This window comes from Mauremys mutica, chromosome 3 (assembly GCF_020497125.1).
Source record: "Mauremys mutica isolate MM-2020 ecotype Southern chromosome 3, ASM2049712v1, whole genome shotgun sequence".
NCBI lineage: Eukaryota > Metazoa > Chordata > Testudines > Geoemydidae > Mauremys > Mauremys mutica.
Genome location: NC_059074.1, coordinates 95,768,199 through 95,792,164, shown reverse-complemented (window position 1 = coordinate 95,792,164; position 23,966 = coordinate 95,768,199). Strand labels below are relative to the sequence as shown.

Sequence of the window (23,966 nt, the reverse complement as noted above, 5' to 3'; positions counted from 1 at the left end):
CCTTCTCAGGCTGGCCACCTGAGGTTAGTCCATTCGCCACTTGCTCCGAGCTGCATTATAACCCTATGTGACTACACACGTGTAACTTTCTGCAAAGTTCGGCTTTGGTTAGGGCGGAAATGTTCCCCCCTTGGTGTTCACTTTCCCAGCAGATCGGTGCAAAACGTGCTCGGCCGCTTCTGAGGGCCGGGGAAGGAGCCCGCCAGTTCTCCAGGTCCGCGGGCGCAGGAGGCGGCCCGGAGACTCTCTGGCGGGCGGGTCCCCACCGGCCCAGCCTCGCACTAGGGTTTGGGGTGTCTCGGCCATTGCGGGGCTCCAGCGAGGGGAGGAGGCGCCGGCGGGTGCCCGAGCTCGCCCGGGACAAAGCGGAAGGGGAGGGGCTCGCTTCCCCCCCGTGCAGCTCGCGAGGCGGGTCCCGGCAGCAGCAGCAGCCGCCCCGCGCGAGGCGGCCTCGGCGAGCCCCGCTGCTCCTGCCCCTGCCCCTGCCCCGGCCGCCCCATGGCCGCGGCCCCGCTGGGCGGCGCCGCCGCCGGGAGCCTGCTGCAGTTCCTGAGGCTGGTGGGGCAGCTCAAGGTGCTGGGGCTGAGGCCGGCCAGGCCGGGGCGTGGGGCGGCGGGAAGAGCCGGGGACAGGCCCTGGCCAGAGGGAGGGGAGCGGAGTCCAGGGCCCGGAGACCGGGGCGGGGCGGGGGGCGCTCAGCCACCCGCGCTCCGGATGGAAACCAAACCCTGCGTGACTCGAGCTGGGCCTCGCCAGGTGCCCGCCGGGTCCGTGTGCTCGGTACGGGGCTTAACCCCCCTGTAGCAGGGCCCGGGCCGGGCTCCAGACCTGCCCGCGAGGCGGCGCCGGGTTCCATCGCCTCCCCTGCGGGGCCCGGCGGGGCGGGAACTGACTTGGCCCGAGGCCACAAGAGCGAGTCGGAGGCGGCGCTGAGGCTAGAGATCGGGGGCTCTAGGTTCCCTGGCTTGTGCTCAGTTAGCAAACCCCGGTGCCTGGTTTCCTTGTCAGTTAATAGACCCCTGCTAGGAATTTGCTGCAGGCTCACACTTGAGTCCCCATCCCTTCCTCCATCGACCCCCATTTAAAATGTCAGTAGGTGGGTCATTTTCTAGAGCTCTTGAGCTAAATGTCAGTGCAAGTCTCTGGATAAAAAACGTTAAATCGCTCTGTGATCTGTTAGAGAAAATTCTGCTTGAGAAACCCACTGCTGCTGTATCTCAGTTTGTATGTTAGTTAGCTTCCAGTGAAGGCTGAGTACAGCAGCTCATGTCTTCTTTTCCTGCAGTTTATGTGCTTGAGCCTGCCTGAAGCATATGCTGCTCCTCTGTTTCCTTGACTCCTTTGTGTTGCCTGCACCACTGGTCTTGTGACATCTCAGGGGGTTATCATACTACAGCCTGGATCCAAGTCCCTATAGATAGCTACAGACACACACAGCCACAGACGTTTCTCTGGACTTGGCTTTAACTACCATGGTTGTATTAAAATATGAGATCAATTGAAAAATTATTTAGTCCCGCTTTTAATGTTTTTAGCCAAACCCAAAGACTTTTGCTCCCAGTACAGAACAGAGTGGTCCTGGCAAAAACCATTTGAAGCAGAACCACATGCAGATTGGCAGGCGGCTGAGGGATGGAAGGCTGATCCAAAAAGTGTCATTGACTGAGCATGGGGCTTACCTCAGAAGCTCTTGAATCTAATTCTAGTTCAGGGGTCAGCAACCTTTCAGAAGTGCTGTGCCGAGTCCTCATTTATTCACTCTAATTTAAGGTTTCGCGTGCCAGTAATACATTTTACCGTTTTTAGAAGGCCTCTTTTTATAAGTCTATAATATATAACTAAACTATTGTTGTATGTAAAGTAAATAAGGTTTATAAAATGTTTAAGGAGGTTCATTTAAACTTAAATTAAAATGCAGAGCCCCGTGGACTGGTGGCCAGGACTCAGGCAGTGTGAGTGCCACTGAAAATCAGCTCGCATGCTGCCTTTGGCACGCGTGCCATAGGTTGCCTACCCCGTTCTAGTTCCTCTGAGCAAGTAATTTAACTGTACCTAGTATCAATTTCCACCTCTGTAAAGTGGGGATAATACAAATTACACCTACATTGGAGAGATGGAGTGAAGATTAATTACAGTAGTTAATGTGTGACCAATGCTTTGAAGAGGTATAGTGCTATTTAAATGCTGAATATTATTTATTCATACTGAATGCGTGTGGGTAATCAAGCTGAAATGGTCTCTGAAAGCTGAAAAGGACAGATTTTCTGGTGGTGTGTGTAGTATATTGCAATAGAGCTTGTCATAGGATCAATCGCCTGTACTTTCAAACTAACTCTGGCTTTGTAACATTTATTTTTAACTAACATTGAGGCTTCCTTTATGCATGAGAAGGAAATGGTTAACCTTAATGAAACAAATTTCCATTGGTATCTAAATTCTTCAGAACGTTTATTCAAATGTTTTATATTGTTAAAACTTTCTCCAAGCAGAGAGTACCACGAACAGGCTGGGTGTACAGGAATGTAGAGAAACCAGAGAGTGTGTCAGATCATATGTACAGGATGGCAGTCATGGCTTTGGTAACTGAAGATAAACAACTTAATAAAGACAGGTAAGAATACTAATGGTGATGATCAGGCTTGTCTCAAGGTTTGGGAACTGAGAACTAATTATTCATCACATTCTGGCAAGGAGTTTTAGAATACAGAGGGGGAATCAAAATTGATATTTTTTCCATTCTTTCACAAGTTGCTATGTGCCTTCTGGAGTTGAGGACTGAGGAATTGTTTTATTAGTTAAAGTGGAGGCTTGGACAGGCTGCTAACACAGAATAGCTTCCAGCTTGATTTCTCTCAAGAGATGTACATAAGAAGGCTGAAGAATCCCGTTCAGAAGAGTTTGAAGTGCATGGTGAAGCAAAATCCATATTTTATGTAGCTTTTGACAGAGATTCTGTTAACACTTGAGAGAAATAAAAACCATAATATTGATTGGGAACATGTCACCTCAGGATGGGATGCACAGATAAAATTTCTAGATGCCAGTAATGACTGCTTCTTGGAGCAACTAGTCCTAGAACCCACAAGGGGAGAGGCAGTTTTTGATTGAGTTCTAAGTGGATCTGGTCCAAGATGTGCAGTAATAGTGCCCATAATGTAATTAAATTTAACAACCAGGGGTGGGTGGGAGATACCAAAGAAACCCACCACAGAAGCATTTAACTTCTAAGAGGAGAAGTACGCAAAAATGAGGAAGCTACTTAAATGAAAATGTAAAGGAACAGTCACAAGAGTGAAATGCCTGCAAACTGCATAGAAACTTTTAAAAAATTATCTCAAACTAAAGTTATTTTCCCGCCTCTCTTCTCCTGCCCCTCCCAACCCCCAAAAAAGCAAGAGGGCCACAAAAATTAAAAAAAAAAAAAAAAGCCATCCTGGCTAAACAACAGAGTAAAAGAGGTGGTGAAACCAAAAGACATCTTTTAAAAACTGGAAGTCAAATCCTACTGAGGAAAAGAAAAAGGAGCATAAACTCTAGCAAGTCAAGTGTAAAAGTATAATTAAGCAGGCCAAAACGAATATAAAGAGCAACGAGCTAAGGATACAAAAACTAATAGCAACATTTTTTTTTAAGTGCATCAAAAGCAGGAAGCCTGCCAATCAATAAGCGGGACCACTGGATGATTGAGGATATTAAAGGAGCGCTCAGGGAAGAGAAGGCCATTGGGGAGAAGCTAAATTAATTCTTTGCATTGGTCTTCGCTGCGGAGGGTTGTGAGGGAGATTGCCATTCCTGAGCCATTCTTTTTAGGTGATAAATCTGAGGACTGTCCAAAATTGAGGTGTCAATAGAGGAGGTTTTGGAACAAATTGATAAATTAAACAGTAATAAGTCACCAGGACCAGATAGTATTCACCCAATATGAAATTGCAGAACCACTAACTGTGGTATGTAACCCATCACTTAAATCAGCCTCTGTACTACATCACTGAAGGATACCCAATATAAATGCTGATTCTTAAAAAAAAAGGTTCCAGACGTGATCCTGGCAATTACAAGCTGGTAAGCCTAATTTCAGTACCAGGCAAAAGAGATGATTAAGGGGGGGATGTGTTAGAGGTCTATAAAACCATGGCTGGTGTGGCAAAAGTGAATAAGGAAGGTTTATTTATTCCTCCACATAACACAAGAACCAGGGGGTCACCCAATGAAATGAATAGGCAGCAGATTAAAAAAGTATTTCTTTGCACAGCTCACACTCAGCCTGTGGAACTCATTGCCAGGGAATGTTTTGAAGGCCAAAAGTATAACTGGGTTCAAAAAAGAATTAGATAAGTTCATGGAGGATAAGTCCATCAATGGTTTTTAGCCAAGATCATCAGGGATGCAACTCCATGCTCTGGGTCTCCCTAAGCCTCTGACTGCCAGAAGCTGGGACTGGATGTACTTGATAATTGCCCTGTTCTATTACCATGCTCATCACAGTAGTATCTCAGTGCCTTCAAGTAAATGCATTAAGCAATATTGCTAACATCTGTCATATGTTTTTCTGCTCATTCTTTCCTGGGGGGAAGTGCATGCAGTGGAGTGTTTTGGAGCTTTTAAAAAATAAAATACACATTTTTCTTCCTCCACCCCCTGCCCCCGTTCCCACTATAGGTATATGCTAGAGAAGGCAAAGTGAGGAAAAAATGTGCCTTGCATGTAGATTAGAAGGTGCTGAGGTTTGTGATGGTTTTTAGAATCTGGGGGAGTTCATTCCACAGTCTTGGGCTGGACCTTGAGAAGCTCTGTCTCCTGCTTGAGCAAGCTTCACCCTTATTTCATTGTGCCAGAGGAATGAATGAACTTGAGCCAACTGAAAAATCAGACTAGGAATACTTACCCACCATTGTAAAGTGCTTTGAGATCTACAGGATATGGTCAGAGCACAAAGCATCATTGACAGACACATTTTTTTGGATGAGGTTGCTACAGCACAGAGAGGTTTACTGACTTGGCTGGAAGCCTGTGAGCCTTAGTGCGTTCCCTAGATCTGTGTTCTAGTCCTGCAACTTGCACTTAATTTGCTGATGGCTTTTTACTGCACTCTGTTAAAGAAGGCTGGGCTGTGCCACCATGAGTTGCTAACTTAACTACATATGTGTATTTTGTCAGGTGGCATTTTGAATTTGGCAGGGCTCCATATATCTTTATACTTAGTAAATGCAAACATTGTTATCATGTGAGTAGTGTATAATGGATAATGTCCTTAGCTTTTATGTGGTAGGGGTTGGTAAATGATATGCTAGGTAACTACGCTGTTGTCACTTAGTATCTTTTGCTCCGCCCTCGCCGCCCCCCCCCCCCCCCCCCCCCGGGCTTTCTGGTTTTGGATATCTATCCAAATATCTTTTCATACATAACAGTAACGAGAAATTGGGATTCAAATATACTATGGGATGGAAAATTATTTCACTAATGCTGATCTATTGTAATATAAGGGGGGAGGGAGAGTTTATCAATTCTGCTTATTAATAAACAAAGTGTAACTATGAAGTGTATTGGCTAATCATACAGTGTTTCTCTCCTTATCAGATGTGTACGACTAGCTCTGGTTCATGATATGGCTGAATGCATTGTTGGAGATATAGCACCTGCAGATAACATCTCCAAAGAGGAGAAACATCAGCGAGAGGAGGTTGGTATGGTTGCAGATGCAGCCTGGCACTCTGTAGAACTTTGTAAAGGCTTTGCACTTTATTTGTAGAGGTGAACAACTAGTTATTGGGGAGACCCTCAAAACAACATAATACATGCACAAATACACGTTCTGTATGCCAAGGAGTAGCACTAAAAACCCCTGCTAATTTGACTTGTCTACATAATACCACAAAATGCAGGATAATAAAAGGGAAGTTTTTTGAAAGAACCCAAACATCAGCCACCTGCCAAATGAATTGACTGGATTTTCAGTAGTCTGAGATGTTAGTGAAGTTGCTCATGTATGTCCATGCTTGTTTTCTGGGAAGCAGAGGCACAGGTCAGAAGAGAGAGGGACAGATAGTTAATATTTGACACATGGCACTAGACCAGTGGTTTTCAAACTTTTTGTATTGTTGACCCCTTTCAAATAGCAAGCCTCTGAGTGTGACTGCCCCTTATAAATTAAAAATGCGGTGGGGGTAATTTAATGTAATGGGGCCTCGTGGCTGTCAGCCCCATGGAGCTGACAGCTCATGACCCCCACATGTAACTGCCTTCTGATCCTCTGAGGTTCACAACCCTCAGTTTGAGAACCCCTGCACTGGAAACTTCCAAAGTATCATACAAACTTTACCTGGTTATTCTTATAGTACGCCTGTGTGGCAGGTAATCAGCGAGCCTGACAAACAAATGCGACTGTCTGAGTACATAGTCTTTGGCTTTAATGATGGCCACAAACATATCCATTAATCACAGTTTTGTCATTTCTGGCTCTCTGTATTATTTAAAGCTAAAAGGGAACAGTTTTCCTACAGTTACAGCTAGAGGGCACCACCCTACTTGATGATCTTTTCCAAGGGATACAAATAAGTTGTTTAAAGAGTCTAAAAGAAAAACAATCTTACAGTGAATTCTCTGCCACTCTTGTGCTTACCATTTTATTTAGATTTTTTAAAAAAATAATTCTAACAATATGTTCCTGTTGAAAAGAAGATTGGACGTAAAAGATTAAATGGCAATTCAGAGTTCTTTAAATGCTATCTTTATTCACTGTAACATTGTCTGTTCTGTTCTACTGTGTACCTGTTTGGAGTGTACTCTTAAAAAAAATAATAATAATAATAAAAATTGTTTCCCTAATGCCTGCTGGAAATGTTTCTCCACTAAGGGCCAGACTTAAGGGTATTTAGGTACTTAAAGATGCAGGTAGGTGCCTAGTAGGAGTTTCAAAAGGGCCTAGGAAGCTGTCTGCATCTTTAGGACACCAAATACCTAAAAAAATCTGGCCCTACGTGCCTGTTGCTTCTCCTGGTCCCATTAAAGCAAACAGGAGTCTTGTCATTGATTTCTTCCGGAGCAGGATTGAGCCCTAAATATTTATACTTCTGAAGTGCTATCTTTGTATAAAATAACACCTTGAGTGGTAAGTTTCGATATAACTGTATATTGGCATAAAACAAGGGTCGGCAACCTCTCAGAAGTGGTGTGCGAGTCTTCATTTATTCACTCTAATTTAAGGTTTCGTGTGCCAGTAATACATTTTAATGTTTTTAGACGGTCTCTTTCTATAAGTCTATAATATATAACTAAACTATTGTTGTATGTAAAGTAAATAAGGTTTTTAAAATGTTTAAGAAGCTTCATTTAAAATTAAATTAAAATGCAGAGCCACCTGGACCAGTGGCCAGGACCTGGGCAGTGTGAGTGCCACTGAAAACCAGCTCGCTTGCTGCCTTCGGCACACATGCCATAGGTTGCCTACCCCTTGGCCTTGCTTTTATTGTTGTTTGTTTCCAATTAGGACCCAAGTATTGCTGGGGAAACAGAGTAGGACTAGAATGTAATTGGTTAGTTGGAACAACATGCAAAGAGGATTCCACTGTTCATACCAATAATTTGGTATTGCATCAAAACAGTGTTAAACAATATCTGGTAACTGGGGTCAGTGGATGGTGCTTCAGATTATTTTCTGCTGCTTGGGGTTAGTCTTCTGCAATTTATTGAGCTGGTCTGATGTGCAGAAGCTATTCTGTAGCCATTGCTTTTATTGTTCCATCAGCAGAGTTAGTACTGAAGGTGTGTAGCTGTGGAGAGAGAGATGATTCACTGTTTATGCAAAGGTGGTGGTGGACAAATTGTTTTCCAGAAAACAAAGGAAAATATATTGTACTCAGATAATGGCCAAATGAAAGCAGGAGTCTGTCTTTCAGGCAGCTATGAAACATTTGACCCAGCTGCTATCAGAAGACCTGAGAAAAGAAATCTATGAACTCTGGGAAGTAAGTATAAATCACTTGATGCATTTATTCCATATTATTGCTGACAACAGGACCAACCAATTGTCTTATTTTCATGGTGTTTGATGCCTACTGAAGTTCATATTCTTTATTCTAAAACCTTTAGAGCAAGATGGGTTTGGAATTTTTCTTTGAGGGTATGTTTGTATGGCAGCAACTTTCTGAACCCTTTTTCATAAAGGAAACAAAATAATTCGGTATAATGACCCAAATTGTGCTCTTATATCTGTGTATCCCCACTGCATTCGAGGGATTGATTTACATAACAGGGTGGGATTTGGCTTAGTATGTGTATTTACCTGGTTAGATAGTGCTGTTCCATAAGTAACTAACATAACCTTAAAAAAGACTATGGTTTTAACTTCGACAGTGTCTTAAATGAGAATTTCAACTAAATGAAATATGAATTGGGAAGTAATACAGTGAAATAATAGGTGATATTTGAATTAAATTAAAATATGGATTAAATTGAAAAATGATCATGTTGACCTGAAAATATCTTATCTTTATACTAGAGAATCTGGTATACATACAGAGGTGATATGCTAGAATATTGTGATTTTGCAAAGAGACCTCTTGCTATTTGTCTAAGATCTTGTATTAACTGCAAGTCAGGAAACATTTGGCTGCTTTCCCCAAAAAATTTGTGTTGGAAAAAAAAATGCTATTTCCCCCAACATATGTTTCCATTATATAGTAACTTTCCCTCACCAATTGTCTGCTTTTGTTTATTTTATTGTAAGCAGGTAGCTGTGCAGTCCTTGACCTCTGTAACCGGAGGCTGCATTTAATACTCATATTCTTCCTGTTCCACTTGGATTGTATTTAAATAGGTTTCCAGATGTTTGAAGATAAATTCTGCCCACAGTTCTCTCTATTGATTTTAATTGGGTTGTATTGGTTTAAGTGACAGCAGAACTGGATTTTTAAAGGTACATTCCAAGGTTAAAATAGTGAATCATGGAAAACTATATAGTGTATTCTAATTTTATGAAAGCCCTTTCCTTTAGCCTTTTTCACTGGAAAGTTCCTGTAGCAGACAGGCAGGAAGACATTACAGGAAGAGTTGAACTACCCTAGCCTTCACTGCTGCTAAGGAGCTAGTTCTAATTTAAAAAAAAAAATCTCTGAAATATTCAATCAAAAATCTACTCTGCTATACAAAGGCAATACCATTGACTTCAGCGTTCCCTGTGGAAGGTGAGAATTAATTTGCACAGGTTTGAGCTGTGGACAGGGTTTGTAGAAGATCCTCCCACAGCTCTGACAGTACAGCTGGTTCCTGACTTGTGACATCCTCATTAGCTTGGTCCTTGAGCCGACCGTCACTTGTTTCCATTTGTGCCAACCGGATCAAAGGTTTTGAAGTGTGAAGAAAGAGGTACCAGAAGGAGACCACCAAAGCTGTTTTCATTTTGTAACCTAATTTAGGATGTGAATGTAACTCACTGGAGGCAAATGAAGACATTAGCACACTGAGTTACTTCCCTCTTTCCCCACTAGTTTTAATTTTTAATGTGCACAATTACAATAGTGATTAATTTAAGTCAATAGCTACTATTCTATGTTGTCTGAGAAACCAGTTACTTCCAGTTAGACGTATAGGGAAATTTTGCAGAATCAAGTATTCACGTGGAGACACTGTAAATGTAATTACAACATGGTACAGTGCTTCATTAGAGTAAACTGACCTGCAATGTGAGCAGCCCCCATTGTACTATGTGCATGAGGAGGCAAGTATAAAATTATTCTTAACAGATCAATCTGATTAGTATATTGCACTGAGACAGACATTTCTGAGCAAGAAGACACCATGCTAAAGTTATCATTTATGATGCTGCCAAACAAAAACGTGAAGTTTACTGACAGAATGGATAAAACGCAGAAAATGAAAATAATAGGATTAAATAGATTCCAAAAATAAGAGACAGTGTTGAACAGCATTTTAAATATAAATGTGAATTGAAGAAAAGCCCTAAACTTAAAAAAAAAGTGGGGTAGGGGATATAAAAATGTTAAAATGAAGACTTCAAATCAACTAATAATTAAAGCTTAATTGAAATTTCAAAATGTAATTTGAATTCAAATTGATTCTTACACTAGTTATTTCACTGCTATCAAAATCCGGATCCCCGATTTTGGAACCTAGAGCAAAGAACATACTAAATGAGCAGATTTTTAGCAATATGTCACACATCCAGTTAAGCGTGACAAGTTCATTATCTGAACACAAATGTGCTGGAATTACAAATTAGGATCTTGCCATTAGGCATGACAGCTCCACTATTGTTTTGTTAGAGGCAGGAGGTGATGTATATTAATCAGTGTTCATGCTTCCCACATCATGGGAACTAGAAGTTCTGTTTTAAGGGCTGTAAGTTCCAACGGTAGCCTAGTTTCCTCTTTGTTTGTTTCACGGCCGTGCCCAAATAGGCACCTGTTCTCTGGTCAGTAGGTGAAATTCTGCTTTCACTTGTGCACAGCTCTCCTCAAAATCAGTGGGAGTTGTTGCATGCAACTGGGGCAGGGGGGGGGAATAGCAAGGAAATCAAAGGACTTAAAAAGGAAGAGATATAAAGACATTAGCAGCTCAGACAGATTAAGCTAAATGATCAAGAAGGAATGACAGATTTAACAAATACCTTTTGAGAACAAGTATCAGAGGGGTAGCCATGTTAGTCTGGCTCTGTAAAAGCAGCAAAGAATCCTGTGGCACCTTATAGACTAACAGACGTTTTGGAGCATGAGCTTTCGTGGGTGAATACCCAGTTCGTCCACTTTTGAGAACAGTGACAAATACAAGTAGCTGGATAACAAAATGGAGGCACTAGAACCACTGGTGCAGGAAGTGGACCCAGATAGATATTACAAGGATAACAGAAACCTGATGAAATAGTAGTAATGACTGGAGTACAGTTATTGAAGAGTATTTGCTGTTCAGGAAAGACAGAGGTAAAGGTGGTGGAGTGTAATGATGAGGTAGACTGTAAATAAATTATAAGTGATGGAATGGATAAAAGGGTCCGTTTGGGTCACTGGGGAAGAAGGCTCCTTGGGGCTAGTGCTTACGACATCTTACAGACCCTCAAGATCTGATTTGGATATAGATCTCTGATGTTTTAATGAAATAAAAACTACTGGAAGTCTTATAATTATGGGAGACTTCATTTCCCAGCAGTAGCTTGGAGGGCAAGGCTACTAATAATGGTAGGGCCCAGATTTTCCTGCATGTGATAGCTGACAGGTTTCTTCCCCAGATAGTCACTGAACCAACAAGAGGTGATGCCATTTTAGATTTACCTCATAGAAGAACTGGTTGTAGGGGATAATCTTGGTCTAAGTCAGTGGTCCACAACCTTTTTGTGGCCAGTAGCACATTCATGTTTTCAGAAGAGCGTGGCGGGCACCAACAATTTTTCAAGGCTTATTTTGTATTTGTCATTAAATAATACAAAAAACCCATCATATTTAATATACATAATATATGAATCCAGAGAGAAGCTGGAGAGAAGCCGCGAGGACAGAGAACACCGGTGCCCACAGCCCCAGAGTACTCTGTCCCCAGCAGGCGCGGGGCCCCAGATTCTCTCCCCTGCTGGGCACTAGGCAGGTCCCGCGCCTGCCGGGGACCGAGAACACCAGCTCCTGCAGCCCCGGAGTTCTCTGTCCCTGGCAGGTGCGGGACCGTGGCTTCTCTCCGGCTTACGCTATGGCCCTGCGCCTGCCAGGGACCAAGAACACCGGCGCCCACAGCCTGCAGCCCTGGAGAAGCTGGAGAGAAGCCACAGCCTCGCGCCTGCCAGGGACAGAGAACACTGGGGTCTGCAGCCTGCGGGACCCGGAGTTCTCTGTCCCCGGCAGGCGCGGGGCTGCGGCTTCTCTCCCCTGCCGGGCACTAGGCGGGCGCACATAAATGCCTCGGCAGGCGCCATAGCGCCCGCGGGCACCACACTGGGAACCACTGGTCTAAGTGATCCTGAGCTAATTCAGTTTAAACTAAATGGAAGGATAAACAAAAATAGGTCTGCAACTAGGGTCCCTGATTTCAAAAGGGCAAACTTCAAAAAATTAAGGGCACTAGTTAGGGAAGTGGACTGGACTGAAGAACTCAAGGATCTGAAAGTGGAGGAGGCATGGAATTACATTGTCAAAGTTCCAGAAGCTCTCTGAAGCCTGCATCCCAAGGATTGTTAATTAATCTAAATTCTGGGGTTTCTTTGTATGAGCTCAGATTCAGCAAAGCATTGCAGCATGTGAAGAATAATATCCCTACTTAGTAAAGCACATAAACGTGTTAAGTCTCATGGAACTTAAGCATGTGAAATGTTTTGCTGAATCAGAGCCTTAAAAAGACATAAGGTCTACGTACTCTTGAATATCTGATACAGATGAAGAAATGCTAAGTGTAAGAAAGGGCTTTTAGTTCTGGCACTGTGTATTCCAGCATTTGTGCCATCATAGCAAATCTCTCTAATTGCACATCTGCTCAGGAATATGAACACCAGTCTACAGCAGAAGCCAGATTTGTAAAAGAGCTGGATCAGTGTGAGATGATACTCCAAGCATCTGAGTATGAAGAGTTGGAAAAAATGCCTGGAAGACTGCAGGACTTCTATGATTCAACATCAGGTATGAAATTTGATTTTTGTAAGCGAGAGAGAGGAGTCTGTGAATCCCAGTGGGGAATGATTCTTGGATTTAAAGTGGCAGTTGGGTGCTTATGTCATTTTTGTGAATCTAGCCTGAGTCTCCTTTAAGTCGCTGGCAGTGTAAAGAGGCTTGAAAGTGGGGATAAACTACATTTAAAGTCTCTTTACATTGTAAGAGCAGTGTGAAATAGTCTTACTGTAAATGAGAATCAAGCCTAGGGAACAGGTTGCTTCAGATGTGCTTGTATTGTGTTCAGTTCCCTTCTGTAGTGTTTACTATTGTTCATTTTACTTAAACGCTGTATAAAATTATCAATTTTCCCTTATCTTGCAGACATTAGGGAAAATAGATAATTTTATATACAGAGTTTAACACTAATGAAGAGCTATGTTCAAAAAGAGAGAACTCAACCTGTCTTGAAAAATAAGAACACAAGAATAAAAGAACCAGCACTATCTAGTTAGACACAGTGTCAGTGGTAACTATATCCCTAGCTGCGATTTTACTAGTGTTCCTACTTCCAAATTCAGTGTTGTGAAACTGGAGATGCTACCCCTCACCAGCTATATCAGTGAATCTTCAGCTTGATCTGATGTTTCTCTTTCCAGAAATGAAATAGATTCTTATAGTCAAATATTCTGCCCAATCATCAGACAAGCTTAAATTTAAGATTTTGCTGCCAAGCTCTTAGCCAATGATTGAATTTTTTCTCCTGCCATGGAAGCTTCCGAAAGTCTATTTGCAGTGAGTTTTCTTGGCAACTGGCCTGCATAACATACTATGAAATGTGCCTGTTAACTTTTGCACCTCATTATGGCTCCAGTTCAGAAAAGAAATCATGTACTTATGCCCATCATGATTCATAGGTTCTAGGGTAAGAAGGGTAACATTACCCCTGGTAATTGTTCCAGTGATTGATTACCTTCAGTGTTAATAAATTATGCCTTATTACTAGTCAAACTTTGTCTAGCTTCTAACCACTGGATCTTGTTATACCATTTGCTGCTAGACTGAGGAGCCCATTGTCAAGTATTTGTTCTCGGTCATCTGTAAGTACCGATACAAAGTCACCCCTTAAACTAAACAGATTGAGCTCCTTGAGTCTCAATATAAGGCATGTTTCAGAGTACTTGTGGCACCTTAGAGACTAACATTTATTTGAGCATAAGCTTTCGTGGGCTACAGCCCACTTCATCGGATGCATGCAGTGGAAAATACATATATACACAGAGAACATGAAACAGTGGGTGTTACTATACACACTATAAGGGGAGTGATCAGTTAAGGTGAGCTATTATCAGCAGGAGAGAAAAAGAACTGTTTGTAGTGGTAATGAAAAGGCCCATTTCCAGCAATTGACAAGATGATTTGAGGAACTGTAGTGGGGGAAAAATAAGCATGGGGAAATAGTTTTACTTTGTGTAATGGCCCATGTAAGGCATGTTTTCCAATCTGTTAATCATTGCTGCAGCTTTTCTCTCAACTCTTTCCAGCTCTTCTTGAACTGAGCGCTCCAAATCCAGAGTATAAAATGGAATTAATGCCCATTACATCCCCTTGCAGTCAAACATGAGCCTTAAGTTTAAATACCCTGATCAGGTTCCATAGCATGAATTTCATATTTAGACTTTTCCTCCCTCCAAATAGTGTTTGGAACAGGATATACTCTAGATAAACAGTTGCTCTTGTTTGTAGCTATAGTTATTCCTGAAACATCACAGCTAATGTTCACAATTAAAGGGAGAACATATGTACTAATGGTTTCTTTTGTGATAGAATATAATAATTTGTCCCTGGAGCAACAGTATAATCTGTTACATAAAGGGAAATAAGAGCATGATAATGAATTGTTTTTTCTTTCATTTCACAGGAAAATTTAATCACCCAGAAGTAGTTCAACTTGTGTCTTCCATTAATATAGAAAGAAATAAAAAAATAGCTGCTACAGCAAGTGAGCCCTGCACTTGAGGCATTTTAAAACTTCTGTAGCTAAAATAAAATATTTATTTTACTTCTTGTAGTGTTTTGCTGCTCCAGCATCACTCATTTTTCCAGGAGTGTTTTTTTCTTTCTATTAAGTGCTGGGAATCCACAGAAAAATATAGATCAGTGAAATTGGCATCCTATGCTATCAAATGCAAAATTATCCTGAGATCAAACTAGGTTTGTGTCTTTTTTTTAGTTTGATGCAACCTGTTTAACTTGTATAGACCCAATTTTGTTCATTATGAAATACAGTAGAACCTCAAAAAGGTACAAACACCAGAGTTACGGACTGACTGGTCAACTAGACACCATGTGAAACTGGAAGTAACCAATCAGTGGAGACAAAAAAACCCAAATATGGTACTGTGGCCATATTAATGGTAGCAGTGGGGACAGGCAGCCCAGATGTGCCTGGCACAGCTGTGTGCCCCTGCTACCAGCCCAAGGCAGCAGGTGCAACACTGGGGGTCTGCACTGATTTCACCAGCATCCCCCCTCTCCCAGTCAAGAGGGAGACAAGCTGGCCCAGGCAAGATGCTGCCTCTGAAACCTGGCTTGGTGTGTGAACTGCTGGAGCCAGAGCTATGACCAACCTCTGTTCCTGAGATGTCCGTAACTTGGAGGTTCTACTGTATACTCATGGAACTCTTTTCCATAAATTGAACACTGGTTATTTGGTCTCTTAAGATACCAGTCTCCAGGAAGCCATCTTATGTGGCATTGTTACATTTACCTTACACATGTGTGGTGCTAAAGTTACACTCCAAATGCCACCTTTTTATACACTATTTACAAGTAATGTATAGATAATCTAAAACTAGATTTAACCAAGCTGCCTTCTACCTTGTTTTTCCAGTACCCCTTAGCACTGGACACATGCATTCTAGGTACCAAAGGGCATGATGGAACCGCCTCGATTTGTACTAGCATAGATCAATCATGTCTCTTGTCCTTTTCCTTTGGGATAGTCCAGTACTGGTCTGAGAGAATAACTCCCTGTTCCTATGGTAAAATGATCATATGTCCTGACCCTGTCAACTTTTCTATCTACTTAAGCCAGGGTGGGCAAACTTTTGTGGAACCCTGATGTGGCCCTCAGGCCAAACAGTATGGAGGGACAGGTAGGGAAGGCTGTGCCTCCCCAAACAACCTGGCCCCCACCCCCATATCGATGTCTCAATGGGCCACCACTCTTTGTTGTTAAGAAGAGAGACTGGAGAGGTGTGGATTTTCAATGGCACGTTTATATACAAGTTTTTTGGGTATAAAAATGTCATTTTAGAATTCTTGCACAGTGTGCAGGTATAGTCCTATTTTAAATGGCTATAATAAAGCATGAATTTCATTATCAGGTTTATGTATCAATGATGGGGAAAAATAAACTGAATTTCAGCTAGCTAATATAAACAATGGGGGTGGCTGAAACCATCCATCTGCAATTTTTTTTGTATTTCCATTGTAACATCTTATTAGAACAAGATTGTATTACAAGGGGCATCTTGCTAATAGAAACACACAAGGCGGAGACACTCATTTTAAAAACCTCATTTTAATAAAAATCACTAACTTCATTTACACAAACTATGTAATTGTTTTTTAAAATAAAATGAATGTTTATGCACAATGCTGCAGCAGAAACTTGCAAATTGTCAAAAAATGTAATTTGCTTTCTGTGTACCATATTAAAATAAATCACATTAAAGAAGCATTTGAGATGTGTTCAGAATCAACTTGTCACATGGGAAAATTAAGTGTAAGAAATTAAAAACAAAAACAGAACCCCTGTAAAACCACTTTGATACAGGATTTTCCTGACAAGCTTTTAGCAAAGCCTAGGATCCAGAATGGCTAAAGTTGATTGGAAGCTTTGCAGTATGAGAAAATTAAAAAGAGGCCTATTTTAAAAGCAGGCAAGTTCCTCTCCACCGCATTCATGTTTATACTTGATAGGCTTTTGCTGCCACCAATGGCTGGCTGGCAGACAACACTATAATAACCTTACTGTTCCTTCTCTTAAAATGATGCAACAAATAATGCTGCATCTAAGCTAAGAGATGATTCTGGCTTCTTGGAGATTGAATTATGCCCTGAAGTGCAGTAAAGCAGGACAGTTTGGGCCAGGCTGAAGCACACACTCATCCAGTGTACCATAAAATGCAAGTACTAGCTCTGGCATGTAAACTAAAGGCATGGCACATCTTTATTAAGTTGTTGTATACAGATTCTCTCAAGGCTCCAACTCTAATGAGGCTCTCACAAGTCAGAAGGTAAGATTAATATATGACTAAGGAGATGGTATGGCGGCAAACAGGTACAGTTTGTGTTTGTTGGTTTAATACTGAAATTGGGTCCCAGCATCAAATAGAACATGTTTTTCAGCTGTAACGTTTCCTGCTGTGGGACAGTAACTGATCAACTTAGTTTGCATCTGAATAATTGGGTTCCTCTCTAGGGGAGGAAATTCAAAGACAGACTGTGGAAGTGACAAAGGACTAGAGACATCAGTGTAACAACAAATGATTGATTGACTCCTTAAGCAGCTCAGGTCATGTCTGTATGCTCACTAAAGGACACTAGTATAGTTTGGTGGACAGCTGGTGACAGACTATTGCTGGCAACAGAAATCCTTGTACAGTCCTAGACCCATCTGTCTGCTGTGGCACTGGGAGAGGGGTTACATAATCAGTAGAAACATGTATACTAAAAACAGATTCAGTCCTTTAAATAAATAAAAAACAAATTAACAACTGGACCAGAGGTGTGAAGTGAATTGCAGGAAAAATACCATAAAGCAAGAACTGTTTATAGAAATTGGAACATTAAGAAATGATGTGTGTGCCATTTCTATGGAGTATAAAAATGCTTAATGGTAAAAATGGCCTAGTAAAAATACCAATACATTTGGAAGAATGACTACAGTATGACATGGGTGAAGCCGTTTTCAAGAGGTTACAAAGCCACGTGTCTCAAGGTGGATGTGGAAAGGAAGCATAGAAAACACTATGGGGATAAGTCTCACCAGGTCGGATACAGATGGCCAGTAGAGGCTACAGTCTAACACTGAAGTTCCTCCTCATTCTCAGGAAGCGGCGTGCCTGTGATAGAGCCCTGAGCGCTGGCGTGGGCAGTAGAACTGAGAACTTCTTCAAAACTCCCCCCACTGTGGCTTGTCCCTCCAACCTTTGTCTGAAATATGGCAAATAAGGGAAGAAAACTGATTTTTCTCATTCCATTCTGCTTACCCCCTCCCCCCCCAAAAAAAACCCTCAATGTTTTCTTTTAAAAGAAAGTTGACACTTTTCTATGGAGATAGAGGAGGTGTATGTTCTCATACTCTGCAGTGTAGGTAGCACTTCAAAGCATACAATGGGCTTGTATTCAGAGCGTTTTGTTTTTTAAAAATACACAACATTCTAAATATCAAGGCTGAGCTTTTCAAAGCTGCCTATGGTATTTGGCAATTAAGTGCCTATTACATTAAATGGGAACTAAGCATCCAAATAATTTAGGTGGCTTTGAAAATTCAACCTTTGTATGGGTGTGTGTGTGTTATTTTAATGAGTATATTTTGTTTATTGTATTTCTCTAAAGGACTGTGTTGAGTTGCAGCTCACTGTGTAGTTAAAGCAAGGGCTCTCTGTTCAGAATAAGGTACCACTCAATGTAGGTAACGGTGGCAGACTTGGGCAGTAGTGAATAGATGTTACCCATTGAAGTCAACAGAATCAATTTGATAACCAGAGAAAACAATTAAAACTGGGTTAAGAGCCTTTTTATTAAAAAAAAAATCAGATCCAAGGTCATTTAAATTTGCTTTCTGCATAAAATGCTAAAATAAGTCCCATGAATGAGGCACCTGAGGGACGTGCCCAGCATCAACCTGTCTCCAGGGACATGGATTATGGAGAAATACTGAGTATAAGAACTAAAAATAGGCTAGGATGTTTAATCTATAAATTAAATAAAGCTTTGGCAAACCATAGCACATTTGTCACCTCATCTCACCCAAGCATTTGCCTTCTTTAACCACTTCTTTAACATGAGAGTGTCCCTTAGTTCTGCGCTGTGGTCTGGGCATCACTTCTGCAAATGGATTCAGGTCTGTGGATGGAGCAGGGTATTTTTACCCCCTTCCACAGCTGAAACAGCACTTCCAAAATGCAGGCCTTTTCCAGACTCTCAGCCAAGTGACTGCTTAGGAAAATGATTATAATTAAATGGACTCCGTGTCCTTTGTCTCCAAGGGGTTAATCCCATGTAATCCTTTGTTTCATTTGCTGATACATGCTGAAGAGCAGGATCAGCTTGTCTAGTTTGAGAGAGCTATAAAATAAAGTAACAGGATTGTAAGTACCTTGCCCTGAACAATACAGGCCACAAATGGAAAATGTGTCTGAATTCTAGGAGAGTTTACAAAACATTCCCTCTTTATTGATATTTGCAAATGGTAATAGATGAGATTTAAAAAAAAAAGTTGGCTGACCATAGATATGGAGAGATATGAACAGGCAGCAGCTGCTCCATGATTAACACTGCAACCGAGTTTCCATTATAAGCCTTATTTTGGACCCACTTCTGAAATCCACAAGTCATGTTGGCCTGAGATTAGGACTGATATAGAATTTTTCTACAAAATTTAAAGCAACTCAGACAATAGGGCACTTGAATTTGGACACCCTAAAAATGCAGCTGTTAAATATATTTACAATTATTTTCTTTTTTTTGTCCACTCTGTAGCTAAAACACAGAAATAAGGTGAAAGATAAAAGCTGCTTTACTGGATTCCCCTAGCTGAGATCCAGTGTGTAGTTCATAGAACCATAGGTTTAGAAAGGACCACAAGTGTCATCTAGTCTAACCCTTCTGGATCCTTTCCAGTTTCTCTACATTGTTTTTATACATTGGTGACCAAAATTGGGGAGAGTGCTCCAGCTGAGGCCTAACCAGCGCTGCATCGAGTGGTTCTATCTCCACCTGTGATTTGCTTGCTATGCCACTGTTAATGCAACCTAAAGCAAAACCACTGCATTGTTGAGGTTGTGATCTACCACAACTCCCAGATTCTTCTCAGCACTGCTGCTGCCAAGCCAATTATCCCCCATTCTGTATTTGTACATTTAGTTTTTCTTCCCAAGTATAACACCTTACATTTGTGGCTGTTGAATTTCATTTTGTTGTCTATAGCCCAGTTCTCCAATATATCAAGATCCCTTTGAATTTTAGCTCTGTCCTCTAAAGTGTTGGCAACTTGCCCCTCCCCCCACTGCTTTGTCATCTGCAAATTCTGGTTGATTTTCAAAGGAGCTCCAGGGAGTTAGATGCCCGGCTCCTATTGATTTTCAATGAGAGTTGGGCAATAACTCTCAAGCCCCCTTGGTCTTGCCTGATGTCCAGTTTTCAGGGTTATTAAAATTGATTTAGTGGGATCCCCAAGGAACATCAGCTCAGGCACTCTTACAACAGGACATCACAAGCCTGCTGGAGACCTGTGTTTGCTCTTTTAAACAAATAAAAACATGCCTCCACCCCTTTTCTTTGCAGGAAGGAGCATAAGGAAGTTCTCCCCTCTTCAAGAGCTCATTAGGTCACTCTAAGTGGGAGAATGACCTCTGCTCTCCTCCAGACCCACTCCCTGGAAAGTCTGCTGCTATTGAAAGTAGAGGAGCTCTGCCCTTGCAGACCTTAGGTTATCTCCAGAGGTAGGAAGGCTGGAGAGAGCAAGATGTATGGGAAGAGAGGCACTTGATACTGAAAGAGTGGCCACAGCTATCACCACCACCCTCATCACCATGGTGCTGAAAAATCATGGCTCAGTTTTTCCCTCTTGTTCCTTTGTGCCAAGGGAGAAAAACAATGCTGAGATACAATGCGTTTGCCTTGAGGGCTTCGTATGGACTTCAGTGTTGCGCTGGGTACAGGAGCTGACCCCTTACTTAGGACTCTGGGGTTCGGCGACCTCAGCTGTGAGACTGAAGTGCTCCTAGATAGTGGTTTACTTGCACCCTCAGCACTCAACAACATGGGATGATTGAGTTAAGGCCCCGTTCGCCTACTTGTTCCAAACTCAGCAGAATGAGATCAGGCTCTCAGTGCCTGTTCCTCAGGCAGATCAGTGTCAGAGGATGATGCCTTCAGAACTGCCTCTAAGAAGTGAGCGGAGATGTCTTGCCTGCATTCATTTGGTGTAGTTGACACACTGGGCCCTGGCTGAAGCAGACCCTGAGTACATTTGGACAGTGATGGAGCAGCAGGAGGTGCACAGCTTTCAACCAGTAGACTTGGCTTTGGCCATCTTAGGTAGGCCCTCAACATTGCAGGAATGGCTTAGTGGAGCCTTAACAAGGAGTATAAATACTGAACAGGGCTAAAAAGCATAACAGTAGCTCTGGTAACTACCCTCACTGTAAGCAAATTATGTACAAAACCCACTAATTTTTTTGACGGATAAGGGAAACTAACATGAGAACAATGGAAACCCCACAGGATTCTGCTATGGCCTTTGGTAGTGATGGGGGCCCATGTGATGGTTGCACCTCCTTGTACAAGTGTGTATGCTGAGAGCAGTGCTTAATTTGTGCCAGGGCTAAGCCCTGGCACCTCTAGGCTTGGCAGTTCAGAGCCCTAGCAGTTCTAGGCTTGCTGCATCACTTCTAAATGTAAAACAATTACTTGAGCCCTTGCAATTAATTGCTTGAGCCTTTCATTACAAATTAAGCGTGGATGGGGGACGATAAAGATTGAGCAGAGTGTGCACACAGCCCCAACAGACAGCAATTCCAAGCTCACTCATGCACAATGCACAGTTTTAAAAGCAGCAAAGAGTCCTGTGGCACCGTATAGACTAACAGATGTATTGGAGCATGAGCTTTCATAGGTGAATACCCACAAAAGGGTTTCTTTTGGGTGACGGTGGCAATTGAGCATAGAGAGGGAAGTGAAAGTGTAGTAGGAGGTGGAAGGATACTTAAGGCACTGGACTAGTACTCTGGAGATCTAGGTTCAGTTCCCAGTGCTGGCCTTGTGTGTCTTGCTTCCCACTTGTAGAGTGAGGCTTTAGTGCTGGTAAATTCAATAATCAGATATTATAGTGATGTATGGGCCATAAAAAAAACCTATAACCAAAGTACTTTGAACAATAGAACAGCTCTAAGAATTTATTGATGGAAGTGTTGGCTCTGGAGCACCCAAGGCCAAGCCCAGCCCTCCATTAACTAGGAGTTACACCCTCTTCCTCCAGGTCTGGACTGGACAACATTTCACTCATTGTGTACATGAGACTAGATTTCTCTATATACTTGCAGCCTTGAGTTTTAGTTGCAATTTGTATTTGGGTAATAAAGCCATCATCTTACTAACCTAAGGATATTTACCTGAGTGTCATAACAGACACTGGCACTCATGCAACAAACATTGTCAGTTCTTCTCAAGGCTGAAGGTTGATGAATATAGCTCTAGTCAGCACAAAGAAAGAATGCACTTTGTGATCCAACTGACCCTTTACACCACACAGAACCAAGCAACATTTTTTATGCACACATCTTCATCAGAAGATGAGATGGCTTGGAAGATGGCCTCTTTGCTCACCCTCCACACGGTGCAAAGGCTAGCTCCTTCTAAACGTGCCATGCTCTGCTTTGTTAATGTGATAGCACCAAGAAGTGCTACTGCCTCATGTCTGATATATCAAGTGTTGATCATTGGTATAGACCAAGGTTGTCATCATCATTTACCTTTCCTTCAGTACAGACTTTTAGACAGTTTTGAGGCAATCCAGAGGAAAGATTGATATTAGCTGGGAAGTTAGTACTTGACATTTTAAAGAACGATTCAAAACTCTGGACCAGATCCAATGCTGGTGTAAATCAGCATAGATCCATCCATTAGTTCGCACCAGCTAAGCACCCTCACTGTTTCAATGGGGCATTGATTGAGACTGTTTATTTAAGCTGAGACAACAGGGTTTGTTACTTGGCATTCCAGAAGCAAAGAAAGAATATTTCTCAGCGTATTGCCTTCCTTTTCTTTCATTGCACTACATTCATGGAAGGATGAAATCCAATCTGCCTTTGGTACAAATGACAGTGATGACTAAGCTGTCACTTTAACAAGCACAGCCACACAACACAGCTCCTAATCATTACCTTCAGGCTGGTGACAGTGGTCTCAACCTTCTCCTCAAATGATTTGAAAGTTGGAGAATTCCTAGGAGGAAAAACATGATAAAAAGAAGAGAGTCAGTTTTGAACCTAATTGTGTACAGTAACAGCACGGTTTATTTGCCCAATTTCCGCTAGACAATGATCCCTGCACAGAGCGAAGACTGGTTGTCAGTGTGCAGCCACACATCAATAGTGTACTACTAGCAGATGCTTGTGCTGCTGTCATTCAAATCCAATTACACTAATCTGAGTAGTATTTTTTTAAGCTACACTCTTGCAAGAGCAGAATCTGTGTAATAATTTAAACTGAGTATTTACTATTCTATGACAGCTACTCTATGCTGCGATACATTTATAGTATCCTCCTAAGAGTCATGGGACTGCTGGCCTTAATTCTGCATTTCCTTGATTTTATCCATTTGTTTTGCCCCACTGAAATAAACTTTGTCTGTGAATAGTAGGAAATTCAATGAAAATGATGTTTAAAAATATCATTGTAATTTAGTGCCTGAATCCTGCAAAGTGCTGAGTGCCTTCAATTCCCATTGCTTTCAAATGGAAACTGGAGATCTCAGCCTTTAGCAGAATCAGGCCCTTGGGGCTAGAGACACAAAGAAGCTGAGCCATGGAAGCACTGAGTATTGCCACATCTAACTTTTAGGCATCTAGAAAATCACTGGGATTCACAAAGCTTGGGTTAGGTTCCTTGGCTTCCTCTACAGTGAGGACAGGCACCTCATGGGGTTCACAAAAGCCAGCATGCTAGGAAGCTTCTTGCCTAAGCTAATCAATGGGAGATGCCAAACAAGTGTATGCTAAACCCTGCCCCCTCTAGGAAAGAAGAACCTAAGTTCCAGCTGCAGAAAGGTGCCTCTTTCTGCTTGTGATTCGCAGCAGCAACTGTCTCACACGTGCCTATGCCGTTTTGGCAATAAGCTGGAGGGAAGAGAGAAGGAGAACCTCCTTCATAACTTGTGTGTAAGTTCGTTTGTGGGGGCCCAATCCAGTAGACAAGCGCTGAGCCTGCTCACCAGATCAGGGCCCGCAGGCGCGTTTGCAGAGGAATGCCCATGTCCCCTTGGTCCGTGCATCACTCTGAGTAAGGCGTCTCGACACCTGGCATGCGGCTGCAGCATGCATGTACACAGACAGAAACAGGCACCTATGGGATTTTTAACAAACATGTAGG

The 23,966-nt window shown here is 42.1% G+C and overlaps 2 protein-coding genes across 4 annotated transcripts in view; one reads left to right on the top strand and one right to left on the bottom strand.

Annotated features, from left to right (window-relative positions):
* Positions 1-391: 391 nt before the first annotated feature.
* HDDC2 (HD domain containing 2) overlaps positions 392-23,966 on the top strand; it is a 43,717-nt gene continuing 20,142 nt past the window's right edge. Inside the window, exons 1-6 of one of the 2 annotated variants that reach the window (XM_045009854.1) lie at positions 396-573; positions 2,490-2,611; positions 5,578-5,680; positions 7,896-7,964; positions 12,473-12,611; positions 14,503-14,953. In XM_045009854.1, coding sequence (XP_044865789.1) covers positions 499-573; positions 2,490-2,611; positions 5,578-5,680; positions 7,896-7,964; positions 12,473-12,611; positions 14,503-14,600 — 606 coding nt within the window. In that variant the 5' untranslated portion in view covers positions 396-498 and the 3' untranslated portion in view covers positions 14,601-14,953. Of the gene's footprint in view, positions 574-2,489; positions 2,612-5,577; positions 5,681-7,895; positions 7,965-12,472; positions 12,612-14,502; positions 14,954-23,966 lie in introns of those variants that run through there. The other variant, XM_045009856.1, reaches the window with a different exon arrangement.
* TPD52L1 (TPD52 like 1) overlaps positions 17,398-23,966 on the bottom strand; it is a 76,858-nt gene continuing 70,289 nt past the window's right edge. The window contains exons 5-6 of one of the 2 annotated variants that reach the window (XM_045009858.1): positions 22,760-22,820; positions 17,398-17,804 (exon numbers count right to left, since the gene is read on the bottom strand). In XM_045009858.1, the coding sequence (XP_044865793.1) occupies positions 17,673-17,804; positions 22,760-22,820 (193 nt within the window). In that variant the 3' untranslated portion in view covers positions 17,398-17,672. Of the gene's footprint in view, positions 17,805-18,658; positions 18,942-22,759; positions 22,821-23,966 lie in introns of those variants that run through there. The other variant, XM_045009857.1, reaches the window with a different exon arrangement.